Below are 21,892 nucleotides of genomic sequence, written 5' to 3' on the forward strand. Positions count from 1 at the left end.
GAATGGTCAAATAAGAAGGGGCAGGATATCAAAATATCCTATCAAGAAACATGAGATGAACTTACCTCCCCAAACCAGAAAATGCTATTACATGTGTATTTCTGAGTAATTTTTTGATAATACAAAGAAAAATAGAGATGAGTTCAAATCAAGAGGAAGAAAAATTGATTAACTGATTTACAACATTTTAAATTACATAAACATAGTATTATATAATAGTTTACGATATGCTATACATTTGCAGTTTTATGTAGGCATCATACATTATAGAAATACCAGTTGATATAAAAACTACTTTATTCAGCCTTATTCATTTATTTACTATTGATCAGGCACTATACTACGGACTGACTAGATGCTAAGTAGGAATTCAAGAAATTTTGTATATGGACTATGCTATTTGTATATGGCTAAGAAAAATAGGAATAACTATATAATATAATTATTATAGGCATTTTTTAAGCTCTGGGTGTGTCAGGCATTATATAAAGCATTTACTATCCATTATCCAATACAGTTAGGGCTGTTATTTTCCCCATTTTATGGGAAGGAAACTGGGACTAAAATATAAAAAGTACCCAATGTGCCACAGGTTTGAACAGAAAGGATTTGAGCTCATGTTCATCTGACATTAAACCTTTCCCTTTTAACGACCACTGCCCCCTGATGCTAAAATGCTTGCAAGTTACTGAAGTAAATTTTAAAACCATAAGGGAAATAAGCTAGACTGGAGGAGAAACACTTTCAAGAGTTTTATAAGTGTTTGACACAACTAATTAGAACACTAAATGCAAGTCATCCCAGCTGGGCGTGCAGTGGCTTACCCCTGTAATCCCAACACTTTGGGAGGCCAAGGCAGGTGGATCACTTGAGGTCAGGAGTTTGAGACCAGCCTGGCCAACATGGTGAAACCCTGTCTCTACTAAAAGTACAAAAATTAGCCAGGCATGGTGGCATGCACCTATAGTCCCAGCTACTAGGGAGGCTGAGGCACGAGAATCGCTTGAACCCAGGAGGCAGAGGTTGCAGTGAGCCAAGATTGCACTACTGCACTCCAGCTTGGGTGACAAAGCGAGACCCTGTCTAAAAAAATAAAACACTAAGTGCAAGTCATTCTTATTTATTCTTGAAAGCCTAAGATCTTTGAGTTATTCTGTACACCTAAACAAATAACCAGTCTCTCTTACTAATTCAAACTGGCCTTTCCCAGGGCTGTCACTCGGTACAGCCATACTAATCCCATAGCAACAATCACCCTTTTAAGAAACTTAACAGCCACCTCCTGCCCCCAGTTGTTAACCAAGCTGGTCAGGTCACGAAAATGTGTCAACATGCTTTCCTTACCAACCTCCGGAAAATTATTTTCCACTTAGACTTGGTAGCAAAGGTGCCAGAATGGTGTCCCGAGGTACATGTGCTGAGTGTGTGTTCAGCCTCCCTTTCTTTTAGGAGTATGCAACATGAAACATGCAGCTAGTGCCAAGAAATCAGCCTAGCAGGAGTTTAGTTTTGTCAGTGGAAACAGCACTGTCCCAGTTGTCCCTTCTTGACATTTCTTGTTCTTTGTAGTGGGAGGTTATTTTCAGAAGCAGATTCAGCATCGTAGACTCCCCTCCCATTTTGATTTTTGTTTTCAAAATATTAATCACAAATATTTGATGAAGGGAACTTTATTAATGATTAGTTGATATCTGTGTAGGGAAAGTCAGTTAATATTAGGACATTTAGATGTCCATGGCTCTCCTCTACTCAAGAGAAAACAGCTCGTAAGCCATAAACTCTTGTGAAACAGATTAAAAACCAGTCCTGAAATTACTGTTCTCATTCTCCTCAAAACCTAGGCTCTGTCAAATGCTGTGCTTTGTTTTATTTGTTTCCAAGTAGATGTTTCTCTCTTTCTCTCTCTCTGTCTATTGTTTCAACAATTCTTCTTATCATTTGCTTCATTTGAATGGTATTTTTGGAGCAAGATGTTTAAATACATACTTCAGTATACTTCTTTATATTGGAGGGTGGGGCAAAATAACATGCAGTCTTAAAAAATATCGAGTTAGCAACGCTACTTGAAAATTGAGTTATTTTTTTCCCATAAAAAATATATATATACCTGTGAGTCACTGGCATTGTGCCTTTTATAATTGACAGGTAATGCGGACAGCCTGAAGGCCTTAGATGGATGTAAATTATCATAATGGTATAAATGAGGGGCTGAAAGTCCAGTGACTGTTACAGTAGCTTTTTCTGTAAATTGACATTTTCGTTTACCTTTGAGATATGAAATATTACTAGAATAAAATATATATAAACATCCATTTTATTTGCATTAAACATTTTAAGGAGATCTTGCTTGAGGTTTTTAGTTAAAAGTTGGAGGAGGGGTGTGGGGAAGACAAATCGGTTTCCCTGAGACATAGAACCGGACAGGTCAGCGTGGCTCCCCAGCTCCTGCAGCTGAGTGCGCCTCAGGTCTTCCTATGAGTTGGCTCTGCTGATGACACCTAGCTCTGGCCCTTCTGTTGCTTTGCTTGAACTTGTGTTCTTGTGGGAAGGTAGTATGACACAGAGAAATCACAGAGAAAGAAAATGATCTGTCCGACCTGTGCCAGACCATGTTTGACCAGATGGTTTACTTTCTGTCCCTGCCTTCCTCCTGGAACCTGATCCCTTCTGTGGTCAACAGACCGACAGTGAGCGCACGGACACTGCAGCCGACGGGGAGACCACCGCCACTGAGGTTGGTATCGTGGCTGAGAGTGGCTGGTAGTGGCGTACCGAAATCGCCTTGTGGGGTGGCTCTGCGTTTAAGAACTCCACATATGAGCTGTTGTAATGGAAATCAGTTCTAACTTTAACAGTAGGAGTTAAATATGTATTTTGTCATCTAGACCAGTGGTTCTTAAACTCTGGCCTACATCACAATTACCTGGAGGATTCCAGCCTCATGTTTCTCATTCAGAAGGGCTGGGGGTGGACTTGAGAATTTATATTTCTAACAAGTTCCCAGGTGATATTGACTCTGCATATCTTAGGATGTATTTTGAGAACTACTTGCCTAGACTGATAATACATTTTTTTTTAAGAAAAAATTCTATCTCAAATGAGAGGCTATAGATGCATGATAGAATGAATGGGAAGAAGGTCACAATTAACTAGTATTTTGGCTTGATGCAGATATATTTTTAATTCCCCAATGGTGAAATAATTCTTGTTAAAATAAGACTTACTCATTTTTGTAGCCTTTGACCATAGCCTCGGTCACTCATAAGAAATGAATTTTCAAATTATTGTTAGTACTTTATTTTTGAAAAACGTAATCACATTACACAGTGATAGAAGATATACTGTTATTTCTCCTTTTTTCTTTAGGGTACATTAAATGTGTGTGTGTCTGTGTGTGTGTGTGTGTGGCTTATATTGTTTTTCAAATCTTCTCTACCGTTAAGTAGTTAAAATAGCTTTAAAAATAATGTCTGGGTACTAATGGAAGTGAAGACGTTTATCGATGTTAATTCGGCTACTTTTTACTAGCAGAATTTAGTTTTTACTTTGTAATAATGTTTATTTTAGGTTGCTTTTATGTTATTTTTTGCATCATCCTACTATAATAATGTTTTCTAGTTGAGTATTTAGAAAAAAACTAAAAATGTTGTAAGTGGTATCTGTATATCACTTAATTGAAAATATCTTCAGAAAAAATCTTTCATGATGGCATTTTATTAGGTTTCTTTCTTTAAAAATGCCAGAGTTCAATCCAAAACTTGAAAATCATAATTTAATGTTAAAGATGATATTGTTAAAACTATTATGCAGATTCTTTTAAGCAATCGTATATAAATCTATTACAAGTTGGTAATTTTCTTTGCCAACTATCACAAAGCTGTACCTTGATTTTGTAAGAGTTAGTTACATGTAGCCACAGGGTAGTACATCCAGTAAATTTCATTGGAATCTTAAAGTGCACTAAAAGGAAAAATATGTTAATAATAATACCTTAAACTTCTACAGTAGTTTTAAAATTTGTTATATAACATTTAAAGCATGCAAGGGAATACCTGTCACATAGGTAGATTATGAAGTTTGAAAATAAAATGAAGAGCTGTGAACCCCCTGCACTGAAGAATGGGCGTGTCACCAGCACATTAGCACTGTGTTTCAATTTCCTGTTTGCCCCGTGATACTGATGAAACTCTTCCCCTTCTATAGGTGGCAAACACAACAGTGGTCAGTATAGAATATGAAGAGTAAGCAGTCTTGTCCCCATTGGCAAATAAGAAGAGGGAGACCTAGGTAGACTAAATGATTTTTCTTAAGGCCCCTGACTTGGTGTGATCCTTTTCTCCCTCGAATTTCATTCTGGGTCTCCTCTCCTAGCACAAGGGCATAATACCCAGTCCTGAGTCCAAGAGCCATAGTGAGAGACACAGCTTTGCTGCTGCATACACATGTGGCTTGGCCTGCTTACTAATTACTGATACTCAGACAGCAGTCCAGGGATTAGACTGCTCCTTGAAATTAGAAAAACCAGGAGAATGAGGTGGCTTTGGGATAACTGTATTTTTTCAAATCTCAAAAATTGTCCCGTCTAAAACCTGTAAAAGAAATCATGCTGTTGTTGATAGTAGTTGATTTCTCTTTTTAAAAAAAACTTTCTTACTTGCCCCATATTTGTCTTCTCCCCTCCCAAGTTTGTTTTTAACTATATACATTCAAGAAAATTGGCCAGGCGTGGTGGCTTACGCCTGTAATCCCAGCACTTTGGGATCACTTGAGGTTAGGAGTTCAAGACTAGCCTGGTGAACATGGTGAAACCCCGTCTCTACTAAACATACAAAAAATTAGCCAGGCGTGGTGGCGGGCCCCTGTAATCCCAGCTACCCGGAAGGCTGAGGCAGGAGAATTGCTTGAACCCAGGAGGTGGGGGTTGCAGTGAGCCAAGATCGCACCATTGCACTCTAGCCTGGGCAACAAAGCGAGACTCTGTCAAAAAACAAAAAAAAAGAAAAAAGAAAATCACAGTCTCAAGAAACTTTAAATTGTGGGAATGTCCATGCAAAATTCTTCATATTCTTTGAGCATGGGTTCTCTGGTCTACCAATTGGGAATCATAATTACTAACCTCATAGGGCGGGATTCATACACTACACTTGAGCTCTCATTATTGTATCATCATAGCTATTCTTACAAATTTTAATTTTAATCTGGCTCCCCTCGCTTCCTGAACTATTTCTAATGTTCATCAAGAAAAACCTGCCACACCCTTGCTGTCACCCTCTCAACCACGTGTGTCTGCTGGTCAAAATGCCAAAGACCCACCAGGCAAGAACTCTTTCACTCCTTTGTTCCTATATTCTTATTAAGCTTCCTAATTGTGTGTGAGAATGTTGTGGTTTGTGTATAAGAAAGAAGTGGCATCCATATGCAAGAGCGTACGAGTGCCCACATTTAGCAAGTCTGTGTAGACCATAGTTCTTCAATCTTAGAGTAAATTGCATGTAAGACTTTATTTCCCACTCTTTCTTGATGCTGGCAGTCGGACCAGGAGGAAGATGCAGAGCTCAAGGCACAGGTAGAACATTAAAAACAAAACAACAACAACAATAAAAAAAAAAAACAACCAGTGTGTGATAAGTCGTTGTTTGTCTACAGCATTCAGATCTTTCAGCATGCTCTGTAGCTGGTTACCATGTTGTTGGTGCAGTGTGTAGGTTGGCATTTGTTCCCTTGATGACTGTGTCCCTTACTTTTCCCTTTCTTCTCCACTTTTTTCAGAATAGTCTGATTAAACGAATAAAGGGTGAAAATGTGTATGTCAAACATAGTAATCTTATGTTAGAGGTTGGTATTGGTATATACCAGTGCATGTTTGTGTGTGGTGTTTTTCTTTTAGTGTAATACCTCTGGGCTTGTACTGTGATGCATGAACTGTGTGCTCATCTGTTAATAAGTGGGGATGACTTCTCAGCTTTTGATTCCTTATTCTCTCCTAGATATAGATCCCTTTTCCTGTATGTATATTTATTTTAATTCTCTCAGGATACATGTGAATGGTACTCTTTATAGTTTACCTTCCAAAATTCTTTTGGTATTCATGTTTGTGTGAACTAGATTTTTTTTTTTTCTGTTTCCTTTCCATGGGAAAATCACATTTTCACCAGAGTGTTTGTGGTAGTGCCATGAGCCTTGATCAAAATTTTGTTTTATTTTGACTACTAATAAGATTGACATTACTTTAAAAGCAAACAAAAGAGCTGAAAGGAACACACATGTGAAACGTTGACTGTTGGATACTTTGTGTTCTGAATGTAGGAGCTAGAAAAAACTCAAGATGACCTGATGAAACATCAAACCAACATTAGCGAGCTAAAAAGAACCTTCTTAGAAACCTCAACAGACACTGCCATAACGAATGAATGGGAGAAGAGGCTTTCCACCTCCCCGGTGCGACTGGCCGCCAGGCAGGAGGATGCCCCCATGATCGAACCACTTGTCCCTGAAGAGGTCAGTAGTCAGGCTTGTGGTCAGATTCACATTCTGTTTACCTGCCTTCCTTCTCTACAGGGTGTGGAATTGCACTTGACAAGCTTCTGGGTAGAAAATCTCTTTTCCTACCTATGTTTAACCTGAGCTGAGATGCTCAGTGCTCCAAAAGAAAACTGCAAAGTAAAATGATTAAAGTGGCTGAGGAGTGAGTAATAGCGTCAGATGGTTCTTAGGGCAGGAAGCCACAGGGAGACTATCACGAAAAATCAGCTGATTCTGACCATAAACCTAGATTTTATAACTGAGAGAAATCAGGGTATTCTCTTCATGATTGATACTTTTTCCGCATATGCTTTCTACTTTTGCATTGACAAACACTCTGAATACTTATTCTCATCAGTTCTAAGATGAGGCCCATTGAGATTGTTTGACTAAATGATAACGTGAAGTTGATAGCATTTCAGGACAATTTTACTCTGAGATATTACACCAGGATTTTATTGATATAATAAGAGTTTTGTTTGATTTTTATTTATAACTGATTATTTTAATTGATTTATATTAAGTTTTTTGTTTTTTGTTTTCGAGATGGTATCTTGCTCTGTCACCCAGGCTGGAGTGCAGTGGGGCGATCTTGTCTCACTGTAGCCTCCACCTCCCAGGTTCAAGTGATTCTCCTGCCTTGGCCTCCCAAGTAGCTGGGACTACAGCTACCCTTCACCACACTCGGCTAATTTTTGTATTTTTAATAGAGATGGGGTTTCGCCATGTTGGCCAGGCTGGTACCAAACTCCAGGCCTTAAGTGATCCACCCACCTTGACCTCCCAAAGTGCTGGGATTACAGGCATGAGCCATCGCATCTGGCCAAATTTATAATCAGTTTCTAGTAGATGTTTTATGGGGAAAGTAGTGGCCAGAATTTTTTTTTTTAAGTAAGGTTATTTCACACACTTTGGCTGTACATTTAAAGAGATTTTTTTTTTTGAGACAGTTTTTTTGTGTGTGTGTTTGTTTGTTTGTTTGTTCTTGAGATGGAGTTTCACTCTGTCGCCCATGCTGAAGTGCGGTGGCGTGACCTCCACCCCCTGGGTTTAAGTGATTCTCCTGCCTCAGCCTCCGGAGTAGCTGGGACTACAAGGCATGCACCACCATGCCTGGCTAATTTTTTTGTATTTTTAATAGAAGTGAGATTTCAACATGTTGGTCAGGCTGATCTCAAACTCCTGACCTCAAATGATCTGCCACCTCAGCCTCCCAGGGAAGCTCTTTTTAAATGTACAACCAAAGACTCTGAGGATTCAGCTGGTATTACTTCAGGGCTCCCATTGTGTGGGAACCAAAAATTACTGTAGTGCTAATTTGACTGTCTACTGTTAGGCACCATGTTGCTTTATCTCTGTTTCAAAAAAAGTAGTTTTTGAAAACTGCATCTTTTTTAGCATTGTATTGGTTAACCTCCTTTTCTGTAAGACCACTTTATCGGGAAATATTTGTTCAGGAAATGGACACAGAGTAGAACATTAAAACTTAGGCTTTGGTGAGAGAAAAATTCTTTAAACAGTGTTCTATATGCAGTGCTTAAGTCCTTGCAGTAAAAATAAGAATTAAATTACACTTATTGTTGATCATGTGCTAAACGTTTTAAAGCTGTTTATCAAAAGTAATCAAGAACTCACTCTCACTATGTTCATGACAATCCCAAACCTAGCTAATAAAAAATAGGTCTATGTCCATTTGAATTACTTAAAAAGGACCCTTTTATGCAGAATAAATGAAAAGTACAATTACCAACATATTCTTGTACCATTAAACTTCAGTTCCATTCAAACTACTGCATTTCAAGGGACAAATTTCACATTCAGATTGATTTAAATAATAGTCCTTACAATATTAAGTTATGCTCTCATAAATTTTATTATAATTGGTTAAGTTTGGCTTACCCTATTTCTACTATCTTTTGGAAATAATTTACTGGCTGTAAAGATATCAGATACTGGATTAAATTACAAAAACACAAACTAGCCACCCCAAACAGAACAAAGCAAAGCAAACAAAGCTAAATGCTAAGTAATGGCCACTTTGAATGAAAGGTTAGGGAACAACGTAGAGAATTTAAAGGGTGGTGCCAATAAACAAGGGAACTTCATAAGTCTAGGTCGTTAGACTAGTAAGATAATTTTTTTACATCTGTAAAACCCTAAACGTGAGAGAATTAACATTTGATAAGCCCAAGGATGTTAATAATTTAAGGAGTGTTTTGAATATACTGAACTTTCCCTGGATATTAATGCTTTTTCTGTGTTAGTGCAGAAAAACTGGAGAAGGCCAAGAAAGGATTTTTTCAACATCATTAAGGAAGAAAAATATGCCCTCTGCAGAATGGCAAAGTAGTTTGGTTATTTAAACTGGAGAAGAGCAAAGGCTGGTGTCCTCACTGCCTTCAGCATCTGCGGGGTTGTTTTGCAGTCCCTCACTGCTCTGTCACACTGTGAATGGAGACATAGCAGAAAGAGCTTGACTAGATATAAAGAACTCGTTAGAAGCAGGGCTGATTAACTCTGCTTATCAAAGGAGCCCTGAAAAGCATCTCAAAGGAGCTTCAAGTCCCAGGGGAAAAGGGATCTCTTTAGGTGTCAGGGTGCTGTGCTCCCTATGGCAGCAGGGCCAGGCAGAGTGACCTGTCCTCTCTTCTACTCTTCTCCAGGACCTCATAGTCATCGATGATACCGAGTTTATACTCCAATCGAGGGCCCTGTAGATAGCCTTCAGAGCAAACCAGAAAGTTCTTTTGCTCTAAATTATTGCCAATTTCTATATTAAAACCATAGTTTCTGTTATTTTTGTGTGTGAAAAGCACAAAAGATAATTTTATCCTTTTTTTAATCCTTTGTATGTTATGCACGTAGAAAACATACTGGTTTATAAATATATAACCAAAAGATTTTTATTTTGGAGGGGATATTTTTTAAAGTAAGTTACTAATTTGATATTACTCTATTTTGTAATAAAGCCCACTTCAATTAAATAGTGATCAACCAGTTTAGAAGGAAATCCAGTTACTTCTAAATGGAAATATTTAACTTAATTTTTAAAATTGACATCTCTAATAAAGTAGTGGTTATTTTGTGTCAGAATCAGAAAGAAACTTAGATTTGGTGACCCCAAACTTATGACGTCCCAAAGCTTAGTTGGTTCTGTTTTTGTTTTTTTTTTGTCTCAGTGACAAAATGGTATTTTGAAGAAAAAAACCTAAAGATCTTTTGAGTTTTAATGTGACCATCTTTTTTCTTTGTTTTGTTGTATCTATAGTAGTTGAATTGTTATAATAATTATTTCTACAAAATGCTACCAATTTATGAACAATTCAAAGAAAATTATAGTTAGAATTATATACAGCAAGCTAATAATGATGATTATGTCCTGAGAATTTTATGTTTGTTTCGTATATAAAATGGAAATTTGATTGCCGATTGTTTCAAGTTTCAGATATTTGAGTTAATAGCAGACAAGTAGCAAGGATGCCCCAAAGCAGCAAATAATATCTAATTCTCATTTGCTTTAGAAAATAGGCAAATAAACCCACACACAGGGCCCACCAAACATAGGAAGGGTAGAAGGGTAGGCATGTGGTATGTGCAGCGTGCCCAGGTACATCCTCTGTCCACAAACCCTTCCCATGACAGGCTTTCATGATGCATCTAAGCCTTGTCCATGTTAGAGTTATATTCCTTAGTGGTTACTTGAATACCAAAAGTTTCCAAAACACAATAAAAAAGCAGTACCTACTGGTATGTATGCTGCGCCAATATTGTCCTCTCTTTTATGTGAGTGCTAGTTTTACAGGTGTGTTCACTGTACAGTAATTCCTTAAGCAAGACGATTACTATAGTCAGTTCCCATGATTTGCAAATTCTATATTTGCAAATTTGACCATTTCCTAAAATTTATTTGTAGAAACCTTTAATCACCCGACAGGAAATGACACTGTTATGAATTTTATGTGCCAGTATAGGGCCTTGTTTTCCAATTATGATATTAAGATTAATAACTTATAATGGTTAAGTAACTAAATGAAATGGTTGGGCTATATATCTGACTATATCCTAACCCCTAATAAAAGTGAATCTTTAGATCACCTTTTCTTTATCAGTACCTCTTCACTTCTCTATTTAACTAGACTAACTATATTGGGAGGTTGACCATATATAGAATTACATTTTAAAATCTACTCCCTATGTTACCTGTTTATGTTATTGGACATACACAGTTTGGAATGTAGACACTGTTAATATTTTCAATTATAAGACATAGGCATTTTTTAAATTAGTTGGTTTCAGACACCAGGATATGCTGAAAACCACTGTTTTGCTGGGGGTTTTGTGAAGCTTTTATCTTAGGAATAATATTTAGCTCAGTGATGATAATTAGAGACCTAGCACTGTTATTCTGAAAACTACCTATAATTTTGACCTTTCCTTGCTGTTTCTCATTTCTGTTTGCAAAAGAGGCTATGATTAAAAGCAAAAAAAAAAAAAAAAAAAGAAAACAAAAAAGGAAAAGAAACAAAATCCACATTTAATGATTCCACATGGTACATTTTATCTTTTCCAATACCATCCTCCAAAATGCAGCGGGACAGAGATTTTTTTTGTTTTTCTTTTTGTTTTTGTTTTCCTCCTCTGAAAATGGCTTGTTTCTCATTAGAAAGAGCCATTTGAGAATGATACTATCAAAATCTGTCAGTAGGTCCTGCAGAATATTCCAATGTTCCCCTACAATCTCTTGCAAACAAATGATTAAATGTAGTACTGGTAGATATTTAGACAAAAAGAAATTTTAAATAGTCCTCATAAAATTACATTGTTTGTAATGATAAGATGTATTTTAAAAGTTTCATTTGTCTGGAAACTTTGAGCTTTCCATCGTTATTTTTAAGTTAATCTTCCAAAATATCCTTTCTGTCCTTGCTCTGTGAAGTTGAACGCTTGGTTCAACTTAGGCTTGGTAGCTAATGTGTTGCCACCTGAATTGTGCCTATTTAATACTAGAGAAAAAAACAAAAAGTAGTTAAAAAGCAAAAATCTAATTCCTAACATGAAATACTTAATATTTCTTAATTTTTTAGGTTAAAGTATGAATTGATATACTTAATTTTCCAGCAAGATATTTTGAAATTCACTTTAAAAAATTATTAACCATGTTATAAAAGTTCAAATAAAGCCATTGAGTATTTTTTGTTTTCTTGTGGGACAGTAAATCAATTCATGTAAGTATAACTGGGTTTATTTAAATTAGCAGCTAATGTGGTGACATTGTGTGCATTTCACTACTCTGTAACAGGCAGCACCTAAATAGGGAATACAGTAAGATGCTTGTCAGAAATAGAAGTCAGGCTTAATTCCTAACTTAAATTTTAAAAAAATTTCTTAATGTTTTATTTTAAATACTCACTTTTTAATACCAACATAAACATGGTTTAAATGCCAAGAATAAATGCCTTTATATTGTTCTTATATGTTCTATGTTTGTAGAAATGAAGAACATTTGAGTTATATAAACCCCGAAGTTAACCCCAAAGTTTCAGAAAATCTGAACTCTTTGGAAAAAACTAAATTTTGAGGTAGTTTCAGATCATTTTTCAAATGCATAAACAATAATTTACTCCTGCAGGAAGAAAATGAATGAATATTATGAGGATATATGAGATGATAGATAGATAGAATACAATGAAAGAACTCCCTTCCTAACTTGCCTTTTTGGAAACTGTCTACTTCCTCTTCTCCAACCCAACCCCCTTTATTCAAACAGACCCAAGAAGAAACAGAGATTTCTGAAACAGTTATATTTTTGCAGCAAGGAAGCGCTCCATTCCTTGAGTCTCAGGTAAAAACCAAACATAAAGGATTTTCCAGAAGAAATTGGTCTTCAGACTTCAGTGTCATTAAAATGTTTTTAGTTTTTATTTTCCCTTTTAAATTTATCTTGTTTAAAACCAAGGTAGGTACATAATTTGGAGTTAGATTCTGGGGAAGGGAAAATTGAATTTTCTTAATATTTTAGTTAGCAGTTATGCATCATTTCTTTATGGCCTCTAATCCAAGCTGATTTTCCTCTGTATGTTGTCATTGACTTACTTTTGAATAATAATCTTGCTGAAATGTTGTTTTCTTGCCTGTTTTTACCTGTAGAGTGGTGCTAATTTAGATGATGTTGATTGATTGTGAAAGTTCTGAATTCTTATTGGTTTCCCCACTAGCCAAGTGTGATAAAGAAAATGCAGGAAGGAGACTCTGCTGACTCTGTGGTTACTTCTCGTCAAATAATTTTCCAGAAAACTGTCCCATCAACCCTAGAGGTTATTCTTTCCATTCATTTCATTTAATCTCGCAATAACATGTAGATCAACCTGTAGTGATTTTTTTGAAGGCACACGTATTTCTAGATTTAAGTTTTCAGGCTGTAATAAACACAAAAGTTTCTAGAAAACATCCTAGTTTAAAACGTAAACCAAGGCACTCACCTGCTCCTGGTTTGCTATCTCTTCCCTCTGTAATCTGTGAAGCTATTAATCTACCTGGTCACATTGTGTTCTGCCTCCCTGAATACAAGTTTCTTAGCTTTCATTTCTTTTGCCTTACTGGAACTAACACTAGAGAAAGTGAGAGAGAAACTTCTAGACAATGAACTTCACTTGTAAATAAGATTGGAGCAGGCACAGTGGCATGTGCCTGTAGTCCCAGCTCCTGGGGAGGCTGAGATGGGAGGATCACTTGAGCCCAAGGGTTCGAGGCTGACCTGGGCAACATTAAGGAGACCCCATCTCTTTAAAAAACAGTAAGACTTGAACAATGTACAGATCACTACAAGAGGCTCTAATAGTGTCCCTTCTGTGGGAAGTATTTCATTACAATGCCTTGAACACAGTCACACTCAATATTTATTGAATAATAAGTGCTATCATAGATTCTATTCTCTATATAAGGAAACACAATTTACAAATATGGAAAATACTTACATAAATTTGTAGAATGTCGGGAAGTTCTTTGTAAGAACAATAGTATATGAAGTATAGATTATATTTAACGAGGAAAAGTTTTTATCCCCACACACGTAAAGCTAAGTAACTTGTAGAACAACATCAATAATGTTATTTAATCTTGAAATATAAAATGATCCAAAATTTATCATAAGAACAAATCTGTTCTTCAAAAAATGTACTGCAAAGTATGTTCCAGTTTAAGTAAGTTGCAGCTCTACCTACCGAATGTATTCTGAGCTGAAGTTTCTAGTTTATCATTTCAGAGGAGAAGAGATTGCAGCCATAATTATTAGATAATAACATGAACACTGTACAGTTCCATCACAGACCTGCATGTAGCACTTGCCCTGGTTTTCTTAAAGGGTTCTTATTTTAGAAATGAGATACCATCAGAATTTCTAATTTAGCTTTTATATTTCAAATATAGGGCACAGAGGATTGGGTTATTGTAGACAAAATACCAACTGAGGTAGTTGATGGTGATTCGAAAAAGATTGTGACTTACAAGGTGGTGACTGTGAGCAGTAGAACTGGTGACCTCCCAGCCGACATATTAAAATCTGGCACTATTAAAATGCATAGCTTCGAAGACTTGGCTCGAGAAATGCAACTGAAAGAAGACAGCAAACAGAAAATATACACTCTAGGAAAATCCTATGACACTGTCTCCGGCAGAATTGTTACTATGACTGGGAAAGCTAAAGAGGGCGAGCAAGTGGGGCAGCCCTCCGCTATGGAAGCACTTCAGAAAATGGAGAAAGAAATGTCAGAGTCCGTGAAGATCATTCCCGGCCTGGAGTATGAGGTCCTGGAAGCCCTCGCTGATGAGAAATCCAAGAGAGGACCCGAAGTGCAGACAAAGCGGAAATTGTCCGAATCCCTGGCGCCCATCAAGGAGGCTGAGTCTCGCCGGCAGAGTCCTGAAGAAGATGACCTCGAGAAGGCTCCACAGCAGGGGAAGGACGTGGCTGTCCTCCCTGGCCTGGAAGGCAGACGCTTCAGCAAAACAGAGCAAGTGCCTGAGAGTGAGGTCTTAAAAGTGGGCCTCTTTGGTCCCCGAAGGAAGAGCCTGTCCGAATGGAGATACTCCCAGGAACCAGCCTTTACCGTTGCTACTGCTCATTACGTTACTGAGTCGTCCGCCTCCCGAGTAGTGGTAACCAGTGTCGCTCATTGGGGCCACAGTTTGCAATTCCAGCATGACAGTTTTTGAGGCAGTCCCCTTCCACCCCAAACCTTTCCGTTTCTCTTGCTGCCTGGCTTTATGTTGACAGCAGCCAACCCAGCTTTTTTATTTTTTTTCATGGTTAAATCAATACTGCAGTGCAAAGTCAGCATTAAAACACTTTCCATTTTATTTCCAGCTCCCCGTCCCCAAGATGTGATAGTGCTGCTGTGGCTTGCAATGAAGGGGAAAAAAAAATTATCTGCTTAGATCGGCGCCACCCTGATCCTAATAACTCTCTCTGCTTTAGCAAACAAGAGCAGCTGGTCACCCCAGTTTTCTGTTTTATTTCCCATTCTTTTCTGTTTCCAAACTCTCTGAGATTCCTTCCTTCTTCCTCCTTCCTGTCTTTGCCTACGATTTTGTCTAACAAGCTGTGAATGTTTATGTGCCTGAGTTTGTGTCTCTCTTTTGTGCTTGACTCTGCCTTTCTTTGTTCACTCAGACTAAGCAGTCTTCTGGGGAAAAGCTCATGGATGGCTCTGAAATCTTCAGTTTATTAGAGTCTGCGCGAAAACCAACAGAATTCATAGGAGGGGTTACTTCTACTTCTCAAAGCTGGGTTCAGGTGGCCATTTGTTTTCGTCCTTGGTGTTTCTGAATGTGCCCACGTGCCTTTCCTTCCCCTTTTTTGGGCGTGTGTGTGTGTGTTGCATCCAACTGGCTTTTGCCTTCAGCATCTCAAAGGTGTCTGTCACATGCCTTTAGTTGCATCTCAAGAATGTACTTCAGATATTCAAAAGGCGATCATATTGAGACTTTTTAATGGCATTTAATTTCTAAAGGCATTATATCTCACCAGTTGAGTCTAAGAAAGCAGCCAAAACCAACGTGAATGCGCAGCAATGCTTTGGTTTTTGTTTTGTTAATTGCACTTTATCCTGCCTTCTGTTTGTTTTGCGATATCCTGAAGCCGCTGCACAGGTTCCAGTGCATGCAGCAGTGGCAGGGGCAGGCATCAGAGATTCCAGTGGGAGGAATGAAAGCTCATTGATATTTTTTGTCAGTGTTTCTGGTTATAAGCACTTGATGCTGGCTTTAGACATCCTGGCGAGTAGCGGCTTTTGTTATTTTCTGACCTGCGGCTGATGGAAGGTCACACTGATGCCACAATCTCTTCCCATGCAGAAAATGGAAACCAAGACGGAGTCCAGCGGAATAGAGACGGAGCCCACCGTGCACCGCCTGCCGCTTAGCACTGAGAAGGTGGTGCAGGAGACCATGTTGGTGGAGGAGCGGCATGTGGTGCACGCGAGTGGGGATGCTTCTTACTCGGTGGGAGACAGCGGGGATGCTGCAGCACAGCCCGCATTCACGGGCATTAAAGGGAAAGAAGGCTCTGCCTTGACCGAGGGGGCTAAAGAGGAAGGAGGAGAGGAGGTCGCTAAAGCTGTCCTGGAACAGGAAGAGACAGCCGCTGCTTCCCGTGAGCAACAAGAGGAGCAGAGTGCAGCCATCCACGTTTCAGAAACTTTGGAACAAAAACCTCATTTTGAGGTAACTAGTAGTTAATGTTACTTTTATCACTAAAATAAAACTGAGATAGGATGCCTGGAAATTTAGACCAGCATAAAGGTGGAGCTAAGTTTAATTTTCGGCCTCTCCCATGTGCAGTGTGTTTCTCCTCTCATTTCCTTCTTTCATACCTATTAGGAGTCTCCATGCTGATTTCCAACTTTGGGGTCACATGCAAACATATCTCTTAATTATTAATAGTATATCTCCAGGAAACGGTTTCTACTCTCACTGAAATTATTATAATTGGCAGTAAAGTTGGGAAATGCAAAGTTGGCCAAGATACTAGAAAATGTGATACATTTATTTCTGATCAGTGCACTTTTCCAGAAGCACCAAAACTATGCTTGCCCAGGTCCTAAATGCCAGAACTTTATTCTTTATCCTCTTTTATTGAGATTCCTGAAGTATTTGGGGGAGTTAATGTCTCATTTTTTAGTTTTTTCTTTCTAAGAAGTTATTAAACGGAGAACTTACTTTTTTCTTATTGGCTTTAAAATGTTTTTCTTTACTTAGAGCATTTCATATAAAAATGCTATAAGAGTCCAGGAGACTGTTGGACATGTGCATGTTGTATGCCTTGTTCCCCAGCTTACTCTCCACATAAACATTTATTGCATACTAACCTGTGCTTATCACTACCAGAGAGGAAAAGGAAGAAAACAGTGTGTTCGTGCAAACTAACAGCCACTCTGCTTACTTCCCTTTGGCACAGTCCTCAACAGTGAAGACGGAAACCATCAGTTTTGGCAGTGTTTCACCAGGAGGAGTAAAGCTAGAAATTTCTACCAAGGAAGTGCCAGTAGTTCACACCGAAACCAAAACCATCACATATGAATCATCACAGGTTAGATGTTCTGTGAAGACAGAGCCCTGGCTCCTCATTTCACCCCTCTGTGGCCTAGTGTGTTTACATAGAATTGCACGATATTTAATTCATGAGACTTAGAGGATCCAGCAACCAGACCATCTCTATTAAAAGTGATGCAATAATGGTCATTTTATTAGTGATCAGGGAGCAGCAGGTGACTTGACCAAGTCTTTATGTGTCTCGAAGTGTAGAAAAAGCCTCAAAAACCTGTTTCCCTAGCTGCAGAGAAAGAAAAATATTCACTCACCCATCCACCACTCACATTTCTGAAACCTTAGTTTTTTTAATGACAGTGATCTCTGGTTGCCCTTAGTTCTTATTCTTGGGAGCAGCTCTCAGACTCTGAAGACCACATTGATTATGTAATAGGAGATAGTGAAATTGTCGTAATGACTTAACTAACGTGGCCAACTTCTGAAGAGCAGGTGTGAGCACCTGGATGAGGGGTCTATTCCTCTGCTGCCTTAGGTCGATCCAGGCACAGATCTGGAGCCGGGCGTGCTGATGAGTGCACAGACGATCACATCTGAAACCACCAGTACCACCACCACTACGCACATCACCAAAGTAAGTGGAGTGAGAACCCAGGAGAGGATTCCTTGAGAGTGAGCTGGAGGAAGGTGCTTGTTCAGAACTCCTCACAGGTTGGGCTGCACAAGCACAAGGTGGCTTGACGCTCAGGATGCCGGGATAGCTGCAAGGGCAGCTTTTACAACCTCTAGATTTCTGATGCACTTGTCCTCATGGCCGAGTTCCCCTTTAGGAGTATACATTCTGATATCCTAAGCTTAATGCTTACTCCGGCCCTTGGCGTGTGGTAGGTGTTCCAGAAACACAGGCCATCCAGACCCAAAGGCCTCCACTCTGTCCTCACCTCTGGAATTAAAAATGTGAAATAACTGCCATAGAATTCTAATTTCAATTCTCAAAGAATGAATGATGTCACTTAATGCCCTGTCAGCATCTTCTGCCATTTCCCCCCACTGACCCATGATGGTTTCTCCCATTGAGTAAATTCATAAAGCTTCTCTTTGTGTCTTCTAGACTGTGAAAGGGGGCATTTCAGAGACAAGAATCGAGAAGCGAATAGTCATCACAGGGGATGCAGACATTGACCATGACCAGGTAGTATGTGTGAGATGGTAAATACCCTGGCAGAGAAACAAAGAAAAACCTGTTGGCCCTACAGTCTCAATGCTCTTCCTCTAGTCCAGCATGTATTCTGAAAAAAATCCCGAATTAACTTTCCAGTATGTGATTTATGATTCCTTCTGTAATCATTGTACCTCATTTGTAAATTGTGGATATAGATCTAGCTCGTAAGTCTCCACCTCGCCACTGATCATGCATGTTCCACCTCCTTTTTGTTTCTGCCCTTCTGTGATTTCCCGGGGATAGGCGCTGGCTCAGGCAATTAAAGAGGCCAAAGAGCAGCACCCTGACATGTCAGTGACCAAAGTAGTGGTCCATAAAGAGACAGAGATCACACCAGAAGATGGAGAGGATTGACCAGAGGTAAGAGGTGACGCCGATTCTCTAGGCTTGCCTAGGCTGGCATGAGGCATGGGTACTTCCCTCTCATCCTTCACCTGATCCCTCCTTTCCTCTGTTCTCTCACTGGCATTTGTCGGGCTGGTTACCAAGAGGATGGAGAATTGGTTTATGGGTTTCTCTCACATGTAGAGCTTCCATTCTTGTGGAGTTTTTGCATGCACTGCCAGTCAGAGGATAAAGGAAGAGCAGAGTCTATGCTTGTGTGGTCTTCCTGGCATTCCCTTTTATTCCATGGCCTGCACTCTTTCATTATCCAAATTTGTAATGTCAAATTTGATTTTACTTGCCATGTGGCCTAATTGGAACTAAGGCAGTTTTGCTCTGAGAGGCTCAATTTGTGTGTTCCAAATACTAGGGGAATAATACATACCCTTTTCTCCTTCCGAGGGCAACATTATCCCATCGTAAGCTTTCTCTTCAACTATGTTTGATTATAGCCTGTTTATGCTTTGGTCTTTGGTTTTGTTTTTTGATTTGAAAGCTGAGCACTCACTTTCTTTTTGGATGTCTTACATTTCCTGTATTCTTTGGGATGATTTTTCTCCCTAGTGTAGCACTGTCTCAGGAGGAAGCAAAAAATGCAGCCTTGTGGTCCTTTAGAACACACATGCCTTTCCGGTGGTTGCTTGGCCAGCGCCATGAGCAGACTGTATCATCTGTGTGTACACAGACTTGTCATGCATACTAACCTGCCATGCAAGATCTCATGGGGCCGTCAGCGTTTCTGAGCGGGCTTTGAATGCTGAATGCAGCAGTCGAGCGACTTGCACAACTTGGTGATGTGATAAAACGTTTAAGAGATTTAATGTATCAGTAAGTTCTCTAACATTGGTTTAAGAAACAAATTGATGTGTGGCATCTCTTAAAAGAGAAATACAAAAACCACTCATTTTACTCAAATGAATAATATATTTTGGAAGATAGCAAAAAAAAAAAAAAAAAAAATTCTTCCATGAGCTTCAGCCACGTGGGCATTGTTGTAATTACTTAAGAGAAAGCATATAATTGGCAGTGACTTAACGCTGGAATGTCGTGGCCTCTTGTCCAAATGAGCATTCGAACCTCCAAGATACTTTTTTTGTGCCCTTGATCTGAGAAAATCTTTCCGTTGTTTTCAAATGAGTAACTAATCCCATCTCTTTCTTGCAGGAATAACTTAGCTTGCACATGAATGCAGTCATGCAAACCGTTAGGAAAACCAGAGCCTATATGGAATTCCCTCTTCTAACCCAACTGACTTGTATCTGTCCATGGAAAATTTCAGTCCAGAAGAATTGACCTTGACCATTAATAAAGACACTGGCAGAGAGATCTTCCCATAATAAAGCAATCTGATTCAGCATCACTAAACTGATAATGCATGAAGCAACAATAAAATTACAAAAGAGCAGCATTTTTAATTTTCACAAAATGTCTCCGTTTTCAGCTATACCTGCACGTTCATAACCAACAATATAAACCGTGATCTCATGTAACACATACACAATTCATGCCTTTCATAGTTTATTATTATTAAAGTCTAAACAAAATTGCAATTTCTTAGGTAACAAACCTTTTGTTTACAATTAGCGAAGATTACCCTCAAATGCTAGAAGCTGTCTAGGTCCGTCCGGTGCGTCAGATTTTCCCCAGGTTAGATGTGCCAATAACCAAGTTTATTCAGTAAACAACTTGTACTTGTTTCATCTGGTTTTATTACTCTCACCCATAAACATTAATGACTCTCTGACCCTCTGGAAATATTTAACGCTTCCAATCTTGCTTTGTGTATCTCATTTAATTTGTTATAAGGTAGTACTGATTTTAGCATATTAATGCGATTTCTTCCTTGTTGTTTGCTTTGGTCTGTGTTCAATCCGGAGAACTTTTCAGAGCTCCCTAACAAGTCCTAAATATGTAAATTGTCATTATTTTGGGAAGAAAAACCTGTATTTTTGTTAGTTCACAATATTATGAAATTTCACTTCAGGAGAACCTGCTGGGCTTCCTGTGGCTTTGTTTTCTTAGTTTCTTTTTCCGTGTATTTTTTAATTAATTTTTCTTCTTTTACTTGAAAAGAAAGTGTTTTATTTTCAAATCTGGTCCATATTTACATTCTAGTTCAGAGCCAAGCCTTAAACTGTACAGAATTTCCACTGTAATTAAAACTATTTAGTGTTAGTTATAAATAGCCTTCACAAAGAGAGATTCTCCATTAAACAGTCACCTGCATCACAGCCCATGGTGAATGTATGTTTCTGCATAGCGAAATAAAAATAGCAAATGCACTGAAAGCTCTAAGTTTGTATGTTTAATAATTTCAGTATTGTATGTGTTTAGTCCAGAAGTAATATTTGCATGACATCAAAGGCCTCATCATCTGCACTGTAGAGATATCCTGTCTTTACAAGATTAAAAAGAAAAAAAAAACCACACAGAATATGCAGTGTGCAGTGTCTGTACCCTTTGAGGGATTGAAGATGGGAACAAAATACATATATTTAAAGATTTGGTTGCCTGACAAGGCTTTAAAAGATACATCATTGAATCGCATCCTCGAAGTTTTAGGTTTTTTTTTTTTAAATAAGAAACAAGGCTCTGCTATAAAACAGGGCTGCTGGGTTGCTCAGCCTACAATCTCATGACCTATTTTAACAATCACTGCCTCTGTTATCCATTTCCTTCATCATATCCACCTCTTCCCAGCATATCTATTGCTCTGTTAAGTCAGTGTCCACCCTAGTTTTTTTAAAAAATCAACATGGAGTCTGGAATGCGAATTCGAAATTGCTTCTAACTTACAAATGAGTGTTACACGTTCCTTCCATGCTTTTTTTTTTTTTTTTTTTCGTCTTTCTTATTGCTTCAGATTAACTGATATGGGCGTTTACTCGTAGTAAAATTGGACTGTTCGATTAAAAAAAAGAAAAAATTTTGTGGCAGGCCATCAGTGCATGTAAAATTGTGTTCTCAGAAATGACATTTATTTTGACAAATAGTTCTTATCAAAGCTGTGTAGCTCTGAAGGAGGGTGACAGAAGGATCTGATCCTCCCCCATGAGTGTGGCTATTAACACACGCATGCATGCACGCATATGCTCTGCTCAGGAAATGGGGATGGGACAGCAGAAAGACGGGCTCCGAGGGGCTTTGACATGCACTATCTCGACATCACTGCACTGTTGCTGGTACAGAACACCTTCCACTTGGTTTAATACCACAAAATTT

General features: G+C 38.6%; 1 protein-coding gene across 38 annotated transcripts in view; it reads left to right on the forward strand.

The window, feature by feature from the left end:
• EPB41L3 (erythrocyte membrane protein band 4.1 like 3) overlaps window positions 1-21,104 on the forward strand; it is a 236,963-nt gene extending 215,859 nt beyond the window's left edge. For 7 of the 38 annotated variants that reach the window (XM_031658720.1, XM_017951559.3, XM_017951556.2 and 4 more), the window contains 14 exons: window positions 2,681-2,734; window positions 5,531-5,566; window positions 5,770-5,835; window positions 6,307-6,498; window positions 12,290-12,364; window positions 12,738-12,836; window positions 13,948-14,676; window positions 15,191-15,313; window positions 15,874-16,242; window positions 16,976-17,107; window positions 17,600-17,698; window positions 18,176-18,256; window positions 18,530-18,646; window positions 19,835-21,104. In XM_031658720.1, the coding sequence (XP_031514580.1) occupies window positions 2,681-2,734; window positions 5,531-5,566; window positions 5,770-5,835; window positions 6,307-6,498; window positions 12,290-12,364; window positions 12,738-12,836; window positions 13,948-14,676; window positions 15,191-15,313; window positions 15,874-16,242; window positions 16,976-17,107; window positions 17,600-17,698; window positions 18,176-18,256; window positions 18,530-18,640 (2,166 nt within the window). In that variant the 3' untranslated portion in view covers window positions 18,641-18,646; window positions 19,835-21,104. Of the gene's footprint in view, window positions 1-2,680; window positions 2,735-5,530; window positions 5,567-5,769; window positions 5,836-6,306; window positions 6,499-12,289; window positions 12,365-12,737; window positions 12,837-13,947; window positions 14,677-15,190; window positions 15,314-15,873; window positions 16,243-16,975; window positions 17,108-17,599; window positions 17,699-18,175; window positions 18,257-18,529; window positions 18,648-19,234; window positions 19,499-19,834 lie in introns of those variants that run through there. The other 31 variants (XM_017951560.3, XM_017951571.3, XM_017951573.3 and 28 more) reach the window with 23 other exon arrangements.
• The last annotated feature ends 788 nt before the right edge of the window (window positions 21,105-21,892 follow it).

The sequence above is a fragment of the Papio anubis genome, chromosome 19 (genome assembly GCF_008728515.1).
Source record: "Papio anubis isolate 15944 chromosome 19, Panubis1.0, whole genome shotgun sequence".
Classification (NCBI taxonomy): Eukaryota; Metazoa; Chordata; class Mammalia; order Primates; family Cercopithecidae; genus Papio; species Papio anubis.